This window comes from Excalfactoria chinensis, chromosome 15 (genome assembly GCF_039878825.1).
Source record: "Excalfactoria chinensis isolate bCotChi1 chromosome 15, bCotChi1.hap2, whole genome shotgun sequence".
Lineage (NCBI taxonomy): Eukaryota > Metazoa > Chordata > Aves > Galliformes > Phasianidae > Excalfactoria > Excalfactoria chinensis.
Window position 1 is genome coordinate 8,548,810 of NC_092839.1, and position 22,599 is coordinate 8,571,408.

Consider the following 22,599-nt stretch of genomic DNA (forward strand, 5'->3'; position numbering starts at 1 on the left):
TGGCGGCACCCTCACATGGGTTGTTTTCATGCCCTTGGCAGCCCATTGCTCCCAGTGACTGCCGGCTCCATCCGAACAATGCCAGCTCTCTGCAAATCACACCGCTTCCCTTTTGACAGAATTTCATTCATTATGTCCCTGAATAGGGCCAACCCTATTCAGCTGAGCTTTTCACTACATGCTTCATTTTAAGATGTACTCACGCACTGAGAAAGCCAAACGCATTCGAGGGGTGTGCTAAAATAGGAAGGAATTTAAGCACACCGTCTCAAGCACTTGATCTTGTTTCAGCAGAATACTTACTAGTGTATTAATCTCTGTGCTGACCAGTAATCCAGTGAAAACAGCTGGATTACTCATAAGATTAAGAGAGAACCTGCCACCATGCTCAGTGAAAGGACTGTGCCCTTATTCCTCAGCCCACAAGTTGGTGCCCAACCTCCAGGATGCCATTGAAGCGCCATGACACAAAACGCTGACCCAGTGCAAATCTGCACTGCCAGCTGACATCTGCTAAGAAGTGGTGGGTCAGCTTCATGCCAGCAGGCTCCATCCTGACTCAGAAATCAGCTCTCTGCATCGTTAGGGCTTTATGCTGCATTATGCATCATTTGTCTTCCCCAGCTGGCGCAAGACCAGGGTTAACAGCCTAATGCCAGCAAAATGTTCCCACCACAGGTGCTCTGGCTGATTTGACAGACATTCCACTGTGCGCCCATGCCTAAAGCAGGACAGATTTCCAATAGTGGCAGGAATGGCTCATGGTGCAGCACAGCCCATGGCAGCAGTTCTGTTCCAGCTGCTGTCTCCAGTCCTTTTCTGTTCCTTCCATGAGGTCGCATGCCCATTTGTGCCAATTCAACTCAGTGCAGGGCTGTGCTTGTTTCTGATATAAGCCAGGATGCTGTTGGCCTTCTTGGCCACCTGAGCACACTGCTGGCTCACTGACAACTCGCTGCCCAGCATCAGTCCCAGATGGACAAAGCAGTTCCAAGCCCAGAGCCCAGCCCTGGGGCCATGGGGTTTTTGCATCCCACTCACCACAGTTGAACTCCTGGGCTGTCAGGGTGACGATGGAGCGGCCGTGCAGCTCCCGTGGGGCCTCGCAGGTGGCTGCAGTCTGGATGCTGCCCAGCTCAGCATATTTCTGCAGCAGCTCAGCCAGCCACAGCAGGTCACAGTCGCAGAGCAGTGCATTGGAATCCAGCCTCCTGCAAGAGCAAGGGAAGGCGTATCAGCCCACAGCTGCCCACTCTGCCTGGCATTTGATCATATCCCAGAACAGGATCTAAGATATTTAATTCCCACAACATTTAGATAGGGCTCTTCACCAACCAGAGAGCCTGCAAGATGCAATGCATCCAAGTGAACACATGGGAATAACAGCACTGTGACATCCCCCTGCATAAGCCATTATTGGAGTACACCAAAATCAGCAAAAACACCTCTGTGAATTCAGTGTGCATGGGATCAATCTTATCCTAGAGGTTGCAGCATTTCTGCACCACTGTAAGAACTTTTATTGCTGCAGCACATGTCGAATGGGAGCACTGGTGACCTCCAGCTGCACCCGCGCCTTTCCTCCCACTGACCTCATTACGACGTGCAGGGCTACGTGCAAGGATAAGGAGGCTGCTGGGGGATTAGCTTGTGTCTCCTTCCCCACAGACAGTTTTATAGTAGATGGGTCTTAGCCATATAAATACGTGGGGGAAAGGCCTAATGTTTTAATGGACAAACATCTGAGTAAGTGAGATTTCACACGAGGCCACAAAAGGGCTTTTTATAGACACTACATCTTTTTCCTCTGACACAGGCAGACAACATTTCACGAGCTGTTTCTCTGTTCAAAACATACGAAGCATTTTACCTGCTTGCAGAACTCACAGAGGGCTGCGGTGAGATAGTGGGAAGCACATTAATTTCTTGCAGATTAAAATCATGGTAAAACACCAAAACTCTTTGTGTTCCTTGTTGCTTTACTCCCCCTCCCAAAGAAACTCTCAGAACTTATTTCCACAGATCATGAAAGGCAAACAAATCTAAGTACTAAGGGTTATAAGCAATCAAAATGCAAGATTAAGAGACTGTCAGGTTACATGGAAATAACACAGCAGGGCTTTTCTTCATGGGATGAGAACCAAGCACTGCAGCACCCCTCTGAGCACAGTTTTTTTCCCCCTTCCATGTTAGGACACTGATCTGAAGACATGACTGAGATCCCACATGTGGCCTGGACATCCCACGTCTCCGCAGGATGTTTTATGGGATCAGAGCATGTAGGGCAGCAATGGACTGGGATGACTTTCCAGGAACGCTCATTCCTGGGGCATTAGTTAGCTGTAAGAAGATTAATGCTAGACTTTAATTAGATACCAGTGTGAAGTAACTACTAACTGGTTAAATCAGCTCTTGCGTCCAACCAAAACTGTTTTATAAACTTAACAGTGGCCTTAGAAGTGCAACAACCGAGAGCTTTGCCAACCAGGCACATTTTTGCTCAGGTCCAGGCCATCTGATCAAAGATAAACAAATGCTCTTTGCAGGCAATGTTTTTCACTTACAGTCGTTTGAGGGATTCCAGTTGAGAGAATGTCCCTGGATGAATCCTGGAAATTTTGTTGTTGTGCAAGAATCTGCAACAGAAGAACCCATGCCAAAACATTATTCAGTATTTGCACTGCAGATGGTAACATCCCGGGTCAAAACTCAGCTTAAGTACAAAGGCTGCTCACCAAGACAAAGCTCACTTTTTTTACATGTACTGTGTTTGCTTCCATGAGCTACAGAGATTCGGTTTGTTTGTGAGTGCAATGCAGCACTCCAAAGCAGAGAGCGGGTGTGTACTGGAAATGGTGACTCAAGGCGCGATGTAATGGATTGAAACTGGAACCTTCAAGTGAATTTGCTTCGTGCTCTGCAAAGGCAGGAGAAAGGGCACCAAATCCCTGCGGATCGGACCCACTCGGTGATTTCTGCACCTGGGTCAGCTTTGGTTTAAGAGAGACCTTCTTCTCCCCCCTCATACAAGACATGGAAACTGTATGGGGCAGCCACTGGAGTGAGGCTCAAGCAGCAGCAGACAACCCCCAGACTCAGTGTTACTAAGCCAACTCCATGAGCAGATCCAATTCAAACTCTCCAGTTAGAAAAAAAAACCCCACAGACTGCACTGAAACACAGCAGTGGCAACCAAGATGGAAGAATTAACCCTCCTTAAAGGAGAAGATTCACTCATTCCTTTACATCTAATATTCACAAAAGGCCATCTACGAAAGGTAAGAATTCATTGGAGTAGATGGTGGAACAGAAAAACAGGAAAGCAGTGTGCTTGCACATAAATGGGTGCACACATTTACAGGCACATTCAGCCTCGTTGCCCGACTTGGATGCTGACAAACCTTCCTCTGAAATCCAGAATTCCCGTTGGATCAACCCCAGAGGCTGAGATCAGCCATGGCAGACTGATCCAGGTCTGACTTCTCCTAAGGGTGTTTGGATCTCCCAGCTTTGTTTCCCCACCATGCAAGGACACAAGGCATGTTTGCATGCAGTAAAGAAGTGTCTGTTGGTTTCAGTATGGAGCAGGAATTGCTGTGTGTGCCCTTTTCCTGGTGCCTATACCGTCATTACAAGCAGCGCTAGGGAGCAGGAGACACAGGACTTTGATTCCTCACTGCTCTCAAGCATGTTTTTCTTGTTAGACTCCCTTGGGATTTTGACCACACTGCCCAGCAGTGACTAATGCTGACCTTACAGTTGGAATAAAATTGACTTTCGACAGATTTACCCCTGCTCAGATGAAAACATAACACGAGATGAGAAAACCCTACACAGTCTCGTTAACCATTCTACCTCGCAAGTGCATACAACCTGCATCTTTGAGGATGCTTTTCCCATCTCTCTCCATTTTGCAGGTCACCACACTTTGCTTCACATTACAGAAAACAAAGGTTTATTTCCCCTTCTCTCCCCTTGCTCACATGAAAAGTCCCATCTTTACTTACAGCCTTTCAAGTTTGGGCAGGTCACTGAACGTCTCTGGCTCCAGCGTTTCCAGGTTGTTGAAGTGCAGGTAACTGGCAAGGAAAACCACAAAGGACAAGGTTACAGACCTCAATTCAAAAGACAGAAGATCTTTCCAAATCACTGCACCAATATCTCCTAATCAGCTACCACACGTATCAGGGCAGATGCTGGTTGGAAACCAACCTTTTCATCGTTGTCTCTAATTTTCCCATACAAATAACCACTGCTGTCTTTCCTCTATACCAAATGATTTACTCTCACTCTTTACAAACTCCAGCAAATGCTGAGCAGGTCGGATTTGCTCTTCTTTTAAACCTAAAGCCACCGCCATCACTATGAACCTGTTGCATTGTTAGGTGTGAGGATGAAGCTGTTCCTGCAGGAAGCCTGCAGCTGCAGCTCCCCATCCAGCCACCATAACTGCATCTCTGCTCACCTTGCCCTCATGCCTCAGCCTCCCCTTGGATTGCTGGGGTCAATACATTGCCATGCTATAAACACATCAGCCCTTCTGAGAGGGGTCATGAGTTTGCTAAGAATTCATCTGTAGTAAAAAGGCCCTGAACAACCTGATAAAACTGAAGCTCTTCCCCCTGATTTTACACACATACATTTCACAGTGGAAACTGATTAATCACGGATCTACAAATACTCGTTCTGCTATTGTAGCTGACCGCATTAAGAAATAATTGCCTAAGCCTCCTTGATCTGTAATGGAAGGAGTCACAGTGCATGGTTTGCTATCAGAGCATGAACTAAGGCACACTGACTCAGATCCTGTGGTGGAGAGCAAGTGTGGAGAGGGGGAAACGCACGTGTTATAGCAAGTTTAAGATATCTGCTGTCATTGCTTTGGACCTTGAGGAAAACACCTGACACTGTCCATCAACTGGGTTATACTTCTGGAAAAGCTGGCCTGTGGGGTACAGGAAAATGGAGTAGGATACGAGCAAAGCTAATTCTTCTGGAACCATGCCTGCCTGAGAGATTAAAAACAGATGGGGCCTTTCAGAGGGTTGTTTGTTGGTTTTGTGGTTTTGTTGTTGCTTTTCTTTTATTCATGACATCAAGTCTGGAACGCTCGTTGTTAAAGTATCACTGTGGCCAGCACCATCTCTGCAAGCACAGCACAGCCAGAACCTGCTTCCTATGTTTTCTCCCAGGCATCGCTGCAGAGCTGGATGAAGGAAACCCATCCCATACACCAGGATGGGAGCACAGCTAGTGCTAAGCTTGCAGGAACTTCCCACTATGTTCTCTCCACTTTTGCTGTCAGCCTGGAGAACAAGCTGAATTCTACTCCTATTGCAGGAAAATTGCTAGTCACATTTGAGCCCTACAAACCTTCTGCTGGGACAATCCATGAATTACTGGTTTCACCTTTGCTACCTGTTCTCCAATGACACAAATAATGCCTGTACTTTAAACACCCATGCTTATATTCTTTCCATCACTCACATATTTACCCACGTGCACATAACATATCATCACACCTACATGGAAAATCTAATCCCAGTTTAGTAAGGCGCATGAAGAGTGTCAGACCACAGCCTCCCCATCTTAACTTGAGCATGGAGCACTAACAGTCAAAAAACAAAACTACTTAGAACAAGTGACGTAGATTTGCAATAAGCAGAAGGAGAGTGATTAAAGAATGCAGGAACATCACTGTGACAGGCTCCAGCTGCTAGCAGAGAACACGAGGTTCCTTTCATCTCCGAGTGCCATGTAGATTGGAGGGAAGGCCATCGCTTGGTTTCTTTGCCTCCATCATCTCCTCATTGGAATTTCCAGGTGTTTTAACGCATGCAGGCACCACCTTCATGGGTGGCTTTCTTAAATACCCCAACCCCACCTCTCAGCTTGCACTTCATCCATTTGCTTCCAACAAAAGAGAAACACAACTGCTGCTCTCGCTTGAAGAGAGCAGACAGACCCTACATGTACTCCAGGAGTCACAGCAAACATAGGAGGGTAGCTGCACTCTATTCTGAGCCACCAAACATGTCTGTATTTCCCTCCCATTGGAAGGACTCTGGATGCAAAGGTCATCAGAAGCACAGCTGAGCTCTTCCTATACTCCAGCTGTTTGAGGCTGGAAGAGAGCATATAGCATATCATAGGAACAGTCCTCATATTGCCTGACCCAGATCAATACCAGGACCAGCTGTATGCAGATGAAGCCAGTGCAATGCTGCAAAGCTGGACAACAAAGCTGGACATCCCACTCCTTGCTAAGTGCACTCCACAACTGGAAGTGCGGAATTAGAGTTAGATGAGTCGACAGCTCAGCTCTGACACACACTGTGTATACTTACAGCTGCTCCAGGGAGTGCAGCCCATGGAAGGCATGTTGCTGGATGCTCTGAATTTCGTTTTTATAAAGGTAGCTTTCAAAAGGAGAGAGAGAGAAAAAAACGCATCAGAATAACCACTCAGCAGCCGCATTTGAAAAGACACGGGAAACAGCTACGAACCTCAATGCAAAGCAGAGCTTTCTGATTGGATTCAAGGGCGATGTTTTACAGCTGCAACATTAACACCCAGAAATACTGAGCACACAAAGCACACCCTTCACTGGAAAACTTTAGCAGCGAGCTGTTAAATTTCAAAGAGCTTAAGAGAGAACTGAGCTATCAACTCACAGGTACTTCAGGTTCTCCAGATCTTCAAAGGATCTTCTCACGATTTGCTTTATCTGATTATTGTTCAGCAGCCTGTTCAGATCAAGAAACAAAAATAGAGCTGGTGAAATCACAGAGTGAGAAACTCGGGGCATTTGTATTGCTGGGTGGCCATGGAAAAAAACCCTTAATGCATAGAATTTAAGATTTAAAGGGGTTATTAAGCCAAAGCTGGGATGCTCACAGCAGGTAACTCAAGAACATCTCCTGCCCAGAGCTGCCATGTGCTTCTCATACGTACCACACTCAAAGATGTTTCCTTACATTTTGTCACAGTGAACTTCACCCCAAAGCTCCAATTTGGGCAAGGAAAAGGATGAGGGGGAGGGAGACAAAGAGCTGGAAGCAGAGGGGAGCTCAAAATTCAATCACTGCTGCCGTTCCTGTACAACTGCTCAGGTTTTTGGAGCGCACGGTTGTGTGAGCAGAGCCCGGTTATAACTGTATGAAAGCAGTTCGAAATGCCACTGCACGGGTTATGGGGGTTGTTAAATGGAAAGGCATCGGTTTAATCCCTTTGTATACGAATTTGTACGCATGAGAAATAAATATTACAGATCCTGTATCTGCTGCTATGCAGAAACAGCCTCTTACATTCTAGAGAGCCTTGTGCCAGATTTTAATACAAAATCTACGGACTGCATCGTGCTGGCAGGCATCTCTGGCTTTTATGTGCAGTTGCCATGACTGTGGATGCAAATGAATGCCTGTGCCAGTGACCAGAAAGGCAATTCACCCTTAGAACAGCGACAGTGGTGGTAACCACACAGCTGAATGCTACAGAAACTCTTTCTGCAACCATTGCCAAGCCAAACACCATGAAAACTCAATAAATCACTTAAAAATAGCTCTTTAATGGATAGGATTTAACTATATATCATAACTGCACCACTCCTTTGGGCCTCTCCCCGTAGTATCAGATCCAGCAAAGCTTACTGTGGCCACCAGTGGGTGTCACAGCCTGATGGCCCAGAGTAAGGACTTTACCTTAGTACTGAAGTTCCTAACTGGAGATGTGGACAAAAAGGAGAGTTGCAACTTTATACTGCAAAGATTCACTTTTCTGTGCTGAAGGAAAAGCTGCTATTCCCTCTGTAAGCCACCAGACCTTACAGTATCAGGTTAAATTCAACCTAGGAACAGTTCAGACTGCCCACGGAGTTTGTTTTCTACGTTGATTCTCTTTCCTTTCTGGGGATAAATAAGTCCCTCAGAAGTAACTCACCATCTGACAGCACATGAGCAGAGAGCTCAATCATTTCCCAGAAGGAAAGCCCAATTTTCTGCCCCTCTTTGATGGAGAAATTAGAGTAGAAAGCACAAACAGCCTCTGGTACTACAAGCAGTGGTTCCTTCCTGGGAGGAAGGGTTTGTACAGGTAAAGGGAGGAGAGAAGAGGAATGAGGAGAAACTGATAAAAGCCTTTTGGAAAAGAAGATGAAGATACAATCACATGCCCAGTGATCTTAGAAGCACTGATGTGTTACAGCAGCTTCCCAAAACCAAACCTCACAGTGGTCTCTCAATTCAGCTACGCCAAACTTGGGTGCCATTGCACATAGCACTGTGCATATGCAACCCGAAGAGGTTAAGGCAGAGACATGCTGGAAAATTTCTGCACAGCTGGAAGCAATGGCTCCATATACACATGGTTGAGGCTACATAACCCGATTTTGCTCATAAGGATGCAAAAATGATGTCAAGTTCTTGGAACACTCTATCGTGCTTTGACAGCCAAATATGCTGCGTGGAAATACAGCCCCTGAAAACCAACCCAAAGGTTTATTTGTTAATTGAACACCCAAGGACTGGAAATAACTGCTCGAGAGCGGCACAGGAGAGGGTTTTTGTCTATTTACCCACAGGACAAAGACAACACAGGCACCAACCGCGCACACTCCTTTCCCTGTCCTCTCAGCATGCTTTCATCTGCAGCCAGACAAGAAAGCAGGCAGCTTGTTCTCTGCTATCTGATCCTTGGCCACACTTCTAAGGATGCTGGATGGGCTGATAAGCAGGTGCCAGCTCCAACGTCACTCCCACAGTGCACCTGTCCCCTGCCATGCATCCAACACTCATTTCACAGGGAACAGGAGGACTGCCAGCACCAGACCCTGGGGACAGACACACTGACGGCCTCAATTATCCCATGCTCCACCATGGCCTGAGCTCCTTGGCCGACCTTTTAACACAGAGAGAGCTTAGACCTGGACTGAAATCTATGGAGATTACAGATTGTAATATATTGGCTGATTGAATGTTGGTGCTGTTGAAAATCATGGATCAAATGCATTTTGTTGTCTCGGCAACAGGACGATGGTCTGAGCCAAATGAGAGCAACTCTGGAAGTTCAAATGGCACACACTATGCCGACCTCTTATCTCATCGTCTGATACTCAAAAGAATTATTCATTGCCTGATTAAAGGTTAACGAGTGTATGGAAGAAGCAAACTCTGCTTCCTGTCTCAGGACTCCCTATTGTAATAGAAGGATATGTGCTGGAATACGCTCAAAACCAAGATAATTTATGAAGTCTATCACACTGCTCATATTCCAAAGAGCTACTTCCAGGGAAATCCACGGACAAGACAGCACATCTGGAACCTAGGAACATTTCAGATGGCTTGCGGACAGCTGTCTGTTCCTGGACTCCTGTGCACTTCACCCAGGCAATGAAGCGTGCAAAATCCTGGCCACAATTTGCATGACCTGGATATTGATCCCAGCTGCAATCATAAGCAAAACGCCCAAATTCCTGGTAACGTTGCAGAGAATTGAAAGCAAAGTCCTGCTACTAACCAGATCTACTGGGAATAAATGCTCTGGGCAGACAGAAGCTGGAAAGATCATTATTGATGCATGTCTCGAGCATACCCTGCAGCAAAATAAGCTAAATGAAAGGTATCAGAAGTACATTTCCTGGAGCTTACCAAGACAGCAAAATGATGTGGCACTCCCCTCCATGCCAGCTGGTGAATTTTGGCTCAGTATGAATAGATGTACTCAGTCATGCAGGTTTTATTCCTGATAATTCTTCAGGGAGGCTTGAGATAACACAAGCACCACACGATCTGGCCTATATTCGCTATGGGAACGTTTCACATTGAGTTTCCTTTAGGTTCTATGTTCTGTCTGCCCCTCCCTCTCCCTTCCCCACCCTGTCTCCAGGTTGCCAAGCACAGGCTTAAGTTGCATTCAATGAGTCATTTTTCTATTTTGAAGCACGTATTAAATGATGTGACAGTACAGAATTCAGGCTCAGAACATCTACTCTTTCCTCTTTTCATTTGACAAACCACATGCTGCAGTCATTGTGTCACAACAGCTACTTTTTTTCCTCCCATCATTAACAGAAATCATCCCGTACTGTATTTTTAAAGCGGGAGAAAAAGTTAGCTTAGCACTGAGCCATACATTCTCCCTTGTTGACGGAATGATCTGGAATAGCCATTTCCCATCTTTGAGAATGAAACTTATATTCCAAGATTCAGCAGCTCTGATGTCCTGGCAGCACACAGGGACTTACGTTCTCAGGGGAGGCTCTGGTTGGATATTAGGAGCAATTGCTTTGAAAGAGCAACAGTGCAGTGGCACGGCTGCCCAAGGAGCGGTGGGGTCACCATCCCTGGAGGTGTTCTGGAACACAGAGACATGGCACTGAGGGATGTGGACAGTGGGCACAGTTGGGTGGGCTGAGGTTGGACTTGGAGATCTTGGAGGTCTTTTCTAACCTTAACAGTTCTATGAGGCACCAGAGGATCCCAGACAGCACCATCAGTTACTCCCTCACTCACCCCGATGCACTTCACAAGCAGGATCTGAAGGGGAGTTGCAGAGCTCACCAAAGCACTTTTTGCTCTCAACATGATGCTTCCTGAATAGCCCGAGCACTGGTGGAGATGTGGGTGTCCCTGTTCTCTGCAGGGGGGTTGGACCAGACGGCCTTTAAAGGTCCCTTCCAACTCAAACCATTCTGTGATTCTAAGAAGCAGAAGGAAGGGATGAGGAAACCTCACAACTCCAAGAATCTGGGCCGCAAATAATTCCCCCGGTGCACACAGGGCTGTAGGCAGCTGACAAGTGAGCTCTCAGCAGGACAGGATTTTGGATAACTGCTTGTTACCTGTGCTGCTGCATCACGAGGCCCCTGCCAGAAGCATGTAATGACTGCAGATCCTTCGCATACAAACAGGGCTCCTGCTTTTAATTTCAAAGCTCTGTTCTGTAATCTATCAAACCTCCTGCATCAAGGAGGGGAAGGAAGAGAGCCAGGGGAAGGTCTGAACTTTACCCAGGTTGTTTAAAAAGCCCCATGAGCATTCAGGACAGGATCCTCTGCTCTCAGTTCAATTCCTTGTATCGCTCCAATGCGGGGCACAAAGGTTTTCCTAATCAGGGTGGTTTACAAACTGTCAAACTTGAATATTCCACAGCCATCCTGCCCGGAAGGAGACACAGAACAGAAAATGCACCCAACTGTATCGCCCTTCCTCTGCCAGGACAGAGTGCTGCAGGAAAAGGCACTTTCAAATGCTTATTTTCAGTTAAGGAACATTTAGTTCTGAAAATCCCATAGCAGATAGCTGTGGTCTGAGAGCTCCCACAGATGGAACCTGAGCTACTCTGTCTTCTAAGCCATGTGCTTCAAGTATTCTGGCCAAACTCACCCAGCACATCTCTCAGGGACCCTTTAAGGACTTATTCTCTTCATCACTTGAAAACCTATATAAATCCTGTGGCAAAAGGTTACTATCTAGGAAACATCAGCAAATCCTTCATCTCTTGTCAGTTTTGATGTGGGAATTGGATAAACCAGAGTTCCTCGAGAGAACCTTGCATTAAGAGCACAGGGTCTGACCCTCCTCTTTCTGTTCACTCTCATGAATGGGGAACTCAGTCACTTCTGACTGTGTGAATAACTGATTTTCCCAATTTGCTGACCAAAGCAGGAAACAAAACGGAGCACAGGAACTACCATCTACCTGGTAAGGCTTCATTTCTGAAAACAGCTGATATTCAGAATTGAAATATTAACATGCCATACTTTGTTAGGGCAGTGTTTTTCAGCTAGCCCAGTATTCCAGCTCTGGCAACAGCTGTAAAACACTACTCAGAGAAAGCAAGAGAGTCTATCCACCACCTACACAAAACACATCCCTCCTATTGCACAGGCATCCATCATTAAGGGATTAGGGTCATGGGGGGTTGAAGGGAGGGTACATTCAAGCCTATTTCCTTTAGCATGTTCATGGAAGTCTTGTCCTTGAGATCCCTATCCAGAAGCATGTGGGGGCAAAAAGCAAAAAGACACCACTTGGAAGAGCTGGTTTTCTTGACGTGGGAGAGCTTCAGTGGTGGAGGAGCAGGATGGAAACTCACCATTCCTCAGAAGAACTCTGTGATAAGGTGAAGCCTTCCAGACTCTGGCTCTATTTTTTTCACTTGATATTTTGGGCTCAGATACAGTCAGAAATATGGTCAACTTCAATTACAGAAATACATCAATATTAATTTTCTGGATCTTTCCTACTATTTTTGGTCATTAAGTACCACAGGGTGCAGTCTGAGATACCAACGAGGGCTCTGTTTGCATACACTGGCCAAGCAGAGTCTTGGGAAATAACATTTTCCACCAGTCTACAAGTTGAGCACTGCCATCTCTGCTGGAGCGGGGACTTCAGATCTCACAAAGGCTGACAGAAAAAAACACATACAGACTTTTTTTTGCTGTTCACAACCACAGACATTTGAACCCAGGAAATACAAACGTGTCTGCCCTGCAGTGCAGATTCCCAAACTAGCTGGTGGCCTCATATAGAGGCTTGAACTCAAACCTGGAAATCTCATAGCTGTTAGCACCATGCTACAGCTCGAATAATCAGATCTGAGCCTTGACAGGCCAATTACATCCAGCACAGTTCTGTTTCTGATTTGGGAGCTGGTTTGGATTCAGCTCCTTGGCTACACAAAGCAGATATACTCATATCTATCTTCAAACCCTCAGCCTTATGGCAGCAAGAAGCAGTGAAAGCTCCTGTTACTTCCTCTGATCAGAGTGAGAAATTTGTTAGTAAAGCAGTACAACACAGTGGTGTGAGCATGCCTGCTCTGGCTGGGATGCAGAACCAAAGGAACTGCCTTACGCTCTCATCCCTATTTGCAATAAGGAAGGTGCTGGTGTTTATTTTAAGGCAAAGCAAAGCGACAGTCTGGCATTTGGAAGGATGCAGTGTCACTTCAGTAACCATCATGCAGAGTCGCTGATGTGGTTTATGCATTGGAAGCACTGTGAAAATGAAGAAGCTCTTAATGCATCCCTCCATCATCTTGACCCCAGGCCATAACTCATTTTACGGGCTACTCTAAAGCTATACATCCTCAGGCAGTAAGAGTTAGGAATTATTCCTTTTAAAAGACAGGTTAACTGCCCCAACGTAAGCTATTAAATCGCACGCTTGATTCAAGAGGGTAAAACACACAATCCAGGGTAGAACAGAGACAACCACGACACGTTAGCTGGATACATGCAATTTGGCTGAAATAACTAAGTAAAACCTAGGCCATCTTTAAGCCATTATGGCAGTTAGTGCTAACATAAGTCATAAAGATAAAACCTCGTGGTAGGATCACCGAGTGGGACTTACAGCGTGCTGAGGTTCTTCAGCCTCCTGAAGGCGCCAGGTTGTATCTCCCTGATGTGGTTGAAGCGTAAATCTCTGAAAGCAGAAAACACAATCAGTGCATTCGTAACACAAATGAGCCAGCGGAAATCAACATCAAAGGGTAGAAGGTTCCTGGGAGAGTCTGTACCACGATCACAGCAATGGGAGCAATGGAGACAACAGGGAGGCAGAGCAGGAATGTGGATTATGGCTGTGGGCTACCATGACCTGTAAAGTCAGCCTGCACAGCCCTACACCTCCAACATTTATTTTCATCTCATTGAAAACTAAAGGCTGAAGGGACTGCAGTGATTGTGGAGCCACTTTTTAGATCCCCAACCAAATGATCTTTGTCCTAAAATGGTTAAATGTGATCAAATAACCTCATATAATAAGCATTTCCCATTTTACTTCACAGTGCTCCAAGACTCCAAACGGCTTATTGCTGCCTGCATTTCAAATCTGTGCCAACTTCAATTAGAATTAGCGGAGTCCAGGGGATTCTGGCAAATTTCAAGGGCTGTCCATGTAACCACATTGATTTGGAACCCTAAAACATGGGGTGTTTTTATTTTTGATTGCTAATGAGATAATAAAATAAGATCTAAGTGGGCTAACCCAGTTAAGCAAGTAGAAACGCTTCTATAGGGAACATGCATTGATTGGACGCCTTGAACGGTCCAGCACATTATAACAAATTGCAAAAGACTGACAAATACTTTTCACTGTTAGTTTCCACCCAAAGCACAGCAATTTTGTGTGTTATTTTTCTGCCTGGACAATCAGACTTAGAGAACACACAGCTATTTCTCTGCTTAAGACAGCCTTTTAAGGGCACTTATGTTAAGTGATCGAATGCTCTGAAACGCCATCATGCTGTTGGTGAACTGCAGAGCGCCTGAAGTCACATTTTAAAGCAAGAATTCCACGTGTTTCTAAAAGCTCAACAATTATTTTTACAATGGGCTTCAACCAGAATTGGGGCCTCTATAAAATTCAGATTAGAAAGGGACACGTGCACTACAGGTAGCTGGAAAGCATTGAGTGAGCAGCCAAAGCATTGGAAGGCAAAGCATTGGAAGGCGTCTCTTCTGCTGCCTTTTCCCCTTTCTGTAACTCTCCAGCTCCGAACAAAGCAACGAGAGAACTGCTTTAAAGAAAGTCCTGCCCTTTTCCAAACATTAACCTTGGCTCATCTGCAGCGTTTTCCTCCAGCCACTGCCTTTGCCTGAAGCTCAGCTGGTGAAAGAATACCATGTAGGGCTGCACCGGGACATTCCTGGCTTGCGCAGTGATTGAGAGCACTCCCTGCAGAGTTCAGCCCTTCGTACACAGAAACCCTTGTTTCTCCCTATTCCCAGGGTGCTCACTTTGAGAGCTTCACATTTCTCTTAACAAACAAGTGTGCTTTTCACAGGGACCCACCACACAGCTGTTCCGTGCCAGCCCGTCCCAGCTGCTGGGTACGTGGGCAGCTAGGCTCCTTCACTCCCACTTGCATCTCTCCACCTTGGAATGTGCAAAACCTCAAAGGGGGGGAGGTGGAATTCCCTTCTGATTTAACAGTTCTTCATACTTACAAGACTAGGGGTCTTGGATCTGCTGCTCGAGGACCCCACATCTTTCAAGCATCCATAAGCCTGGGGTCAGTGCTGATCAATTCAGACTGGCTCTATAGAACATCTCCCCAAGTCCTCGTGCCAAAGCACCGCAGCACTGCCAGGACATCAGGCTGGGCAATGTGAACAACCACAGGCTTGCTATTATTGAGGTAATTTACCTTTTCTGGCTCCAGGAGGCTCAGCCCCATCCCTGAAGCATATCAAGAATGAGAGAATTTGCAAGTAGATTGGGAGATGCAGGTATTCACAGAACGACACTCAAATCCTTCTGATCCTCTCAGCTGTTATCACTGTGTTAACTAATTAACAGCCTATAAAGCAATCAACAGCTTGTACAACAATCTCCCATTTCTGCATAATCTGTTTAGGCTTTTAGTGAATCATACATTACAATCTAAGCTAACCAGATAATTAGCTACAAGAGGTATTTTACTGTAGTTCCGGGGAAATTTGTGTTTGCTTCATTAAAGTATCTTTTGCGTTCACAACACTGTGCACAGCAATCATTACTTAACCCAAAGTGGTTGTGGTAAGTGGTAGCCACTCAACCATCACTGACAACACAGAGCAAAGGTTACCCTACAAACAGGGTTTGAGACACTGAGGCTCCATCCAGCTTTTCCTGGAGAACAGAAAGCGTGAAAGACATCCTAAACATGATCTCAAGTGAAGTATCCTCCCTCATGAGAAGAGCCAGAGCACTTGTCAGAAAGCTGCTTGTTTATGTATTAACCACAGAGCATAGCACTCAGCTCTGCAGGTTCCCCCATCCTGCCAAACAGCCCTGGCAGGAAGGGAGAACAGCCTTGCTGTGATGGGAATGAAGCCTTCCAGACTCACTGTCATCAGCTCCCCAACTCAGGAATGTCCCTCTTATACACGAGTCCCCAAATGGCTTTAATAAATGACAGCCTTCATCTCCAAATCCCTACAAGGAGAGCTGAGCAGCAAGGGAAGGAAGGAGACCATGGGGGGAATCCAAGTTTCTGCTATTTTGGTTTGTACCGGTTTAAGATGCTGAGATTCTGACTGTGCAAGGAGTGAAAATATGTGCAGCATGGAAACAGCGACAGAGAAGATACTAAAGATCATGGATGAAACAAAAGAGCACATAAATGCAGAGAGCCCCATGCTGCAGAACAGACCGTACAGCGCTTACGTACTGAAGTCAGAGCAGTGGGCACACCAGATTTTAATTAAGAACTTACCACAGGCGTTACTGAAATCAGATTTGGAAACTTCAGCACCCACAGACGGGTCAGACATTTCAGGGCTCCCTCTTTGTCAGCTGGGCCAAAAACCAGTCAGTAATTCAGCGCTCAGCCTACCACACTGTTCTGGGCGCATGCAAGCTAGCATACACACAAGTGGTTTCAGGCAGTGGTTGTGGGTGGCTTCTGAAGGCAGTGACAGGGTGTCTGCTGGCGCATCCCTTCCTGCCACTCAGCACCCCTCCAGCTTTCACTAGTACAGGAGATGCTACAAACACCTCCAACTCAAGCGCGCATCCAGGTTGGAAGATTGCACAGCAAACCGCTGACCTCGCCAACCTCAGGTAATTCAAGCTATTATGTATTAACAGCTGGCATGGAGATTAAGGTCTGATCCTAATCAAATAAGGTAGATCTATTATTGGACATTCACGTCAGCATAGAGCAGGACTCTCTTAACATGATGCATGTTTCTTTTGCACCGTCTATTCAAAATATTGCCCACATCAAATAAAGACAACTTGTCCTCTTCCTGAACTGCATTCTGACCCTGATCCAGAAGCAGTAAAAGAAAACTTCAGAGCATGGAAATACACATACCTCCTTCAGAAAGCAGTAGTACCACGTCAGCTTAAATGAAACGCTATAGTATCCTTCAATCCAAAGCCTCTTGTAGCATCGGTACCAGCTTTTTAGCTCCTGAAGAGCACAAATGTTCTCTATGCAGAACACAAAGAAATTCCTTCGCTGGAAAATACTGACTGCTCCCATCCAATACTGCGGCCCACCCTGAGGAAGCTGAGTTCAAGTGCACAGCAAAAAGTCCTGAGGATGGGAAGAAGGATGTGGTGAAGCCAAGGGAGATGGGGAAAGCACAAATGCGAGGGCCAGATGATGGGCACGACTGCTCAGTGAGTTCTAAAGCCGAGGTAACTTCAACCCTGAGAGTTCGGATGGTTTCAGCAAAAGATGCTGCAATGCTCCTAAGGAAGGAAAAAAATCTTTGAAGACCTTCCCTCCCCAATTCCCTTCTGAAGAAGTGACTGCTACAAATAGGACATACAGAAGGCTTAGGTCACCTCAGAGAGGTTTAATGGGGATTAAAATACTACAGTGGTAATCAGAAAGAGATCACACCTGGAACAAGCAGAACGTGTGGGTGTGTGTTTAATGACCGCACATAAGGCCGTCACACACACAGAGGAAATGAGTAATCCCCTTCTGCATCCCAAAAACTGAAGGCTCACGACAGACACCACGAAGGGAGCAGCATTTCCAAGAACTCATCTTCTTAGTGAACCTTCCCCACACAAACGTGCGTTGTTCTCTCACACACTTATGCTCCCTAAGATACACCGAGTGCTGCACCCTGCCCCAGCACGGCCCTCCCAACTGCTGTGCAGGAAGAGAAGAAACAAGCAGCCACCGACCACGCAGCACATACAGCAACGACAGGAAACAAAACTCATCAAGCTGGCCGTGCTCACAGTGCCCAATTAGCAACCAGGTCTGTGAGCAACTGGGTCACCTCCGGCTCATGCCAGCAATGCATTCAGATGCCAGCTACCGTCCTGTCTTTGCTGGTGCCCTCAGCTATGTTTCTCTGGAAGTGCTCATTCATTATGTGCTATGCATAATGCAAGAAGGAGAATAACCCACGGATAATTGGATTGCAATCCATTAGCTGCCAGCCAGAGGGGAACTTCTTTCCATAGATTTCTTCTACTTTGTGCCCACACATTTCAAAGTTTATTGTTTTAAATGTCACTCTGTAGAACAAACTGCTTTGAAGGTTAAAGACCTATTGAAATTTTCGGAGTGTATGTTTCACAGCTGTTCCCTTCTTTGGGCTGCTGGCTAAACAAACGGCGTGAATCCCAGCAGTAACAAGCAGATCACATCTGGAGAATCGTGTTCCAGTTGAACAAACAGCAGCCAAAACATGCTTGCAGTTCAAACATCGTGAATTTTGTTTTACAGCTTATCTGTACACGTGTAGCCATTCTTGCCGTCCTATTCTCTGCCCAGGATAGAACCAACAGCCATCGTTACCAAAGACAAATAGCCTGTTGCTAAAACCAAACGCCAGGCCAGGTCCTCGGCTGCACCCAGCTGAGACTCCGAAGGGAGGAGCGAAATGGCGACCAAAGAGGAGCCAGTAACAGCTCATCAATCCCAGAGCTGGGCCCACGCCAACCCCAGCATCGCTAAGAGAGGACCACGGGCTGCTCCAAGGGCCTCCAGCTGGCGAGCACCCCTGGGGGCCATCCGCCAGCAGGGCTGGTCGAGGCACAGCGTGTGCTGGAAAGGAGACTTCCCTGCTCCACGAGGAGCGCTGCGGAGAGGGTGGCACGGAGTCACGGAAGTCAGAAAGTCTCCAACTTCAAAGCAATGCTCATCTGGAAGCTGCAGCTGCTCTGCAAGGGAACAGAGCTGGAGCCTCTGATCGGGGTTTGAATCCACAGTCACAGCCTTGGTCCTATTCATACCAATGGGCAAATGTGGAAAATATCACGATCCCACATTTTTTGACTCTGAATAGCTCCACGATCAGCCCATTCTTGCTATACTCTGAGTGTTCAAACTGAGAACGAACAGTTCTCCTCCTTCCAGCAGAAAAATTAACATACCAAAAAGCTGGAGCAGTCGGGGGCTTGGCTAAGAAACAGTCTTTAATCCTTCACAATTCAAGAAGTTTCATTATTCAAATGCTATTTATAACAGATACAATGGGATGCTTGCTGGCAAATATATTTACATACACTAAATCCTTACAGCAAGAAAGTCAGTGTCATTGCTTGCTGCACATCATACAAAGGCACACGATCTGCTAACAGCTCGCATCACTCTCTATGGGATTCACTGATTGTCAGTACGGGTTTTACTTATAATTATGCAGACAATCAGAAGAGAATACACTACATAAATCCCACTCAGAAATATCAGCCCATAAAGACACTCATCTCATATTGAAATACTACTACGTTCATATCGCACACCCACACCACTTTGCTAATGCTTAAAACCACAGTTTCCCATTCAAAGCTATAGTCAGCAACACCCAACTAACCGAACCAGCTTTCCAAATGCAAATCATGGACCATTTATAAGCAGCGCACATTCAAACTAGTTAGTAGATGAGACACGGCAGGGGAGAGCACTGCAAAATCTGTCCACCAGTCCAGGTTGGGTCTGACAAAAAACTCAGTGTCAGCTAAATTGCAAACAGATACTAGCAGTGCTTTTACTAAAGCTGCATGGATAAGCAGTCACACCTTACTCCCTGCAGCATACGAGAATGAAGCTCGTTGCTGTCTGAGATCATTCAGAAATGCACCGTTCCTGTACTGAAAATAAGTTGGTGAGCACAGTGCATTTCTCTCCCATTGCAGTCGAGGAATCTTCATGGGAAGCACACTCAGGCTATTCATTGCAACTGCAAATGCTTGTCCAGTTCAGAACAAAGAATGAAAATAAAGCTTTATGGAACTTGGAAATAAGTTCCACCCCCCCCCCCCCCCCCCAAAAAAAACCACCACCCAAATTATTCCCCAGTAAGACACATGTTTAAACAAGCAGCAGCAAACTGCTTTGCTAAAAACAAACAGAGTATGCATGTATTAAATACTTAAAGATGCAGAAAAATCTGTATGGGGGAAAAAGTTTGGAAACAATTTGGATCCTCAGACTGTAAGTTACTGCAGAGCAGACAGCCACTACCCAAAAAGCATGCAACAAACCATCAAGCAGATGATATCACACTGTGCAGTAACCGCAGCATTGCCAGTCTAGAGAGAAAGCAAGTCCAGATTCTATATATATATATCTGTATTTATATAATAGAATGGGTTGGGTTGAAAAGGACCACAGTGATCACCTCATTTCAACCCCTCTGCTATGTGCAGGGTTGCCAGCCACCAGACCAGGCTGCCCAGAGCCACAACCAGCCTGGCCTTGAATGCCCACAGGGTATTCTGTTCTGCCCCATGTCATAGTGAGTCCAAGGTGGCAGTTCTGGCAGCTGCAGCAAGTGCAGGCATTCTCCTGTGTGCCACTACTGTTAGAAGTTCTGAGTTCTCCACCCACCCAAGCAGACCTGCATGCAACAGTCATCATGCCAGCATCCTGCCCAAGCAAGCTGCCAGCAGGTAAACTGCATTAAGAGTATTAGTGCAACGTTCATAGGAGGCACGCTGCTATGGATGCTCTGTCTGAGACCAGATTTGGTTAGGAGCACAGAGACAGGCTTCTTAACCCACCAGGGTTGGATAAGTTTCATGGCACTGCACCTTAAATGCACCCATAAGTGTCGATACCACACATCGACAGGAAAGTGCTCTCCTGGACCCACAACCTTCTGAAGTGTAAACTGTGTACCTTTATAGAAGCTCATTTGTGACTTCTGATTTCCCAACACCCATTTCCCGTGGCATTATTTGCATTTTCCCTTTATGCACTAAACATTCACGTGCAGACAGTTCTGCAGCAAGGATGAATAAACGAAGGACAAAAGACATGCCTGCAGCCTTGAAGGCTCTCTATTTCCTGAGCACCAAGCAGATAAGAAAGGCAGCAAAATGAAAGCGTTACTCACAGTATGCTGGTCTGAGGTGGGACATCAGGGATGGTTTCCAACATCAGATGCATGCATCTTACTGTAGTCCTGAAGCACAGGCAGCGAGAAGGACATGGAGAGGAGGAACGAGGCAGGAGGAGAAAACACAAAAAGCCCAGAAGAGCTGAAGGTTTGATCAGCATCGTGTTCGCTGGAGTAGATTTTCCTCAATTCTGAGCTGCAGGGAGCTGACACACACACACACACACACACACACACACACACACACACACACAAAAAGAAAGTTTCCCAGCCCTGAGGTCCAGGAGGAGGGGACTCATCAGCATGTGTTTGCAATTAAATTAAGGCAGTTTGACAGTCCAACCGCCCACCCTCTCTGCCATTATTATGTACATGGCTGCAGATCGGGGCTGTTCCCATCCCTCTTTAATTGCGGCGTTGAAATATTAAGTCTTAATTTGTAGTTATTTATTCTTGCCTTGTTACTTATCTCAAACAGCAGGTTATCCCCGTAGGCGTTTATCTAAAAACACACACAATGAATCTTTATGGACAGTGACCGAAAAAAGATCACTGGGATTCTGACAGCCTGAAGTCAAGCTTTTAAGCCAAAACTTCTGCTTTAGCCCAGCCTGCAAACTAAGGCTGGCATCTCATCTAACAGCCTCTGTTAAATGTAGCACACACGGTACGACTTTGGGGACAGTTGCTGCATGTATGTATAACATCTGCTGTTATTTCCCATCACTCCTGGGAACTTTGAACGCTACTGATAAAGAGATTTTAAAAGGGAGACTAATAAACATAAATAACCTGGAAATAAAGACCAAAAATCCCCTGACTGGATGCATTTTGTCATGCTATTGGAAATGAATCAGATATTAATCCAAAGACTTCTTAGTTCATGCAGTTTCAGAGTACAAAGATGTAACTCAAAGAAACGCTGGGGCTTTAGAAAAACAAAGGGGCAACTGAGGGGTGAATCATAGAACGGCCTGGGTTGAAAAGGAACATGATGATCATCTGGTTTCAGCCCCCACACCGTATGTAGGGCCGCCAACCACCAGCCCAGGCTGCTCACAGCCACATCCAGCCTGGCCTTGAATACCTCCAGGGATGGGGAACCCGCAGCCTCCTTGGGCAACCTGTTCCAGTGCCACTTTGTCACTTGAGCACTTGGAGTAAAAGGGGTTGGGTTGTTATTTTGTAGTTTGATGTGGTTATTTTTGCCAGCCTCCCCCTCTCTCAATGACCCTCTAAATCAAAGTTTACACAATACCTTCCAGAACGTATTAAGGTGATACTTCACTCAGATGTCTTCCAGGTATTTAGCCTTGTGTGTCAACAGAAACCTTGGGCAAATTACCATCGTACAGCAGCTGATGTCTCATACCTATTCACTTACAAATTTAAGTATCCAGACACGTCAAACCTGGTAAAGGCTATTCATTTTTCTACCTAGGAAGAAGGCATTATTATGCAGCAAGTTTCCTGCACCTAGCGCTCAATCAATCTGTTGTTTCTTTGCATTGGCATCACTTAGGAAAACAGGCATGTTTGCTCAACGCCTCCCCAGCTCCCCTGCGCACCCAACTCATGGTTTTGAGCACACTGTCCTCTAGTGGTCACCCAACCTGCTCTTACATGAACAATCACCACCTTCTGTGGCACACAGGGGCAGCTCACAGATTCTGCCTTCAGTGATGCGCCACAGCATAAACTAACCCACCTGCAAATACAAAAGGATTCCCCTTCCAGGTTTATTTGCATTGCTAATTGGAGAGCTGTGCTACTCATCAGTCACACTTCTATTG

At 46.1% G+C, this 22,599-nt stretch overlaps 1 protein-coding gene across 1 annotated transcript in view; it reads right to left on the reverse strand.

The window, feature by feature from the left end:
- LOC140259140 (peroxidasin homolog) overlaps positions 1 to 21,068 on the reverse strand; it is a 38,027-nt gene extending 16,959 nt beyond the window's left edge. Inside the window, exons 1-7 of the mRNA XM_072350175.1 lie at positions 20,804 to 21,068; positions 13,359 to 13,430; positions 6,675 to 6,746; positions 6,348 to 6,419; positions 4,008 to 4,079; positions 2,565 to 2,636; positions 1,042 to 1,211 (exon numbers count right to left, since the gene is read on the reverse strand). Coding sequence (XP_072206276.1) covers positions 1,042 to 1,211; positions 2,565 to 2,636; positions 4,008 to 4,079; positions 6,348 to 6,419; positions 6,675 to 6,746; positions 13,359 to 13,430; positions 20,804 to 20,967 — 694 coding nt within the window. The 5' untranslated portion in view covers positions 20,968 to 21,068. The remainder of the gene's footprint in view (positions 1 to 1,041; positions 1,212 to 2,564; positions 2,637 to 4,007; positions 4,080 to 6,347; positions 6,420 to 6,674; positions 6,747 to 13,358; positions 13,431 to 20,803) is intronic.
- Between the last annotated feature and the right edge of the window lie 1,531 nt (positions 21,069 to 22,599).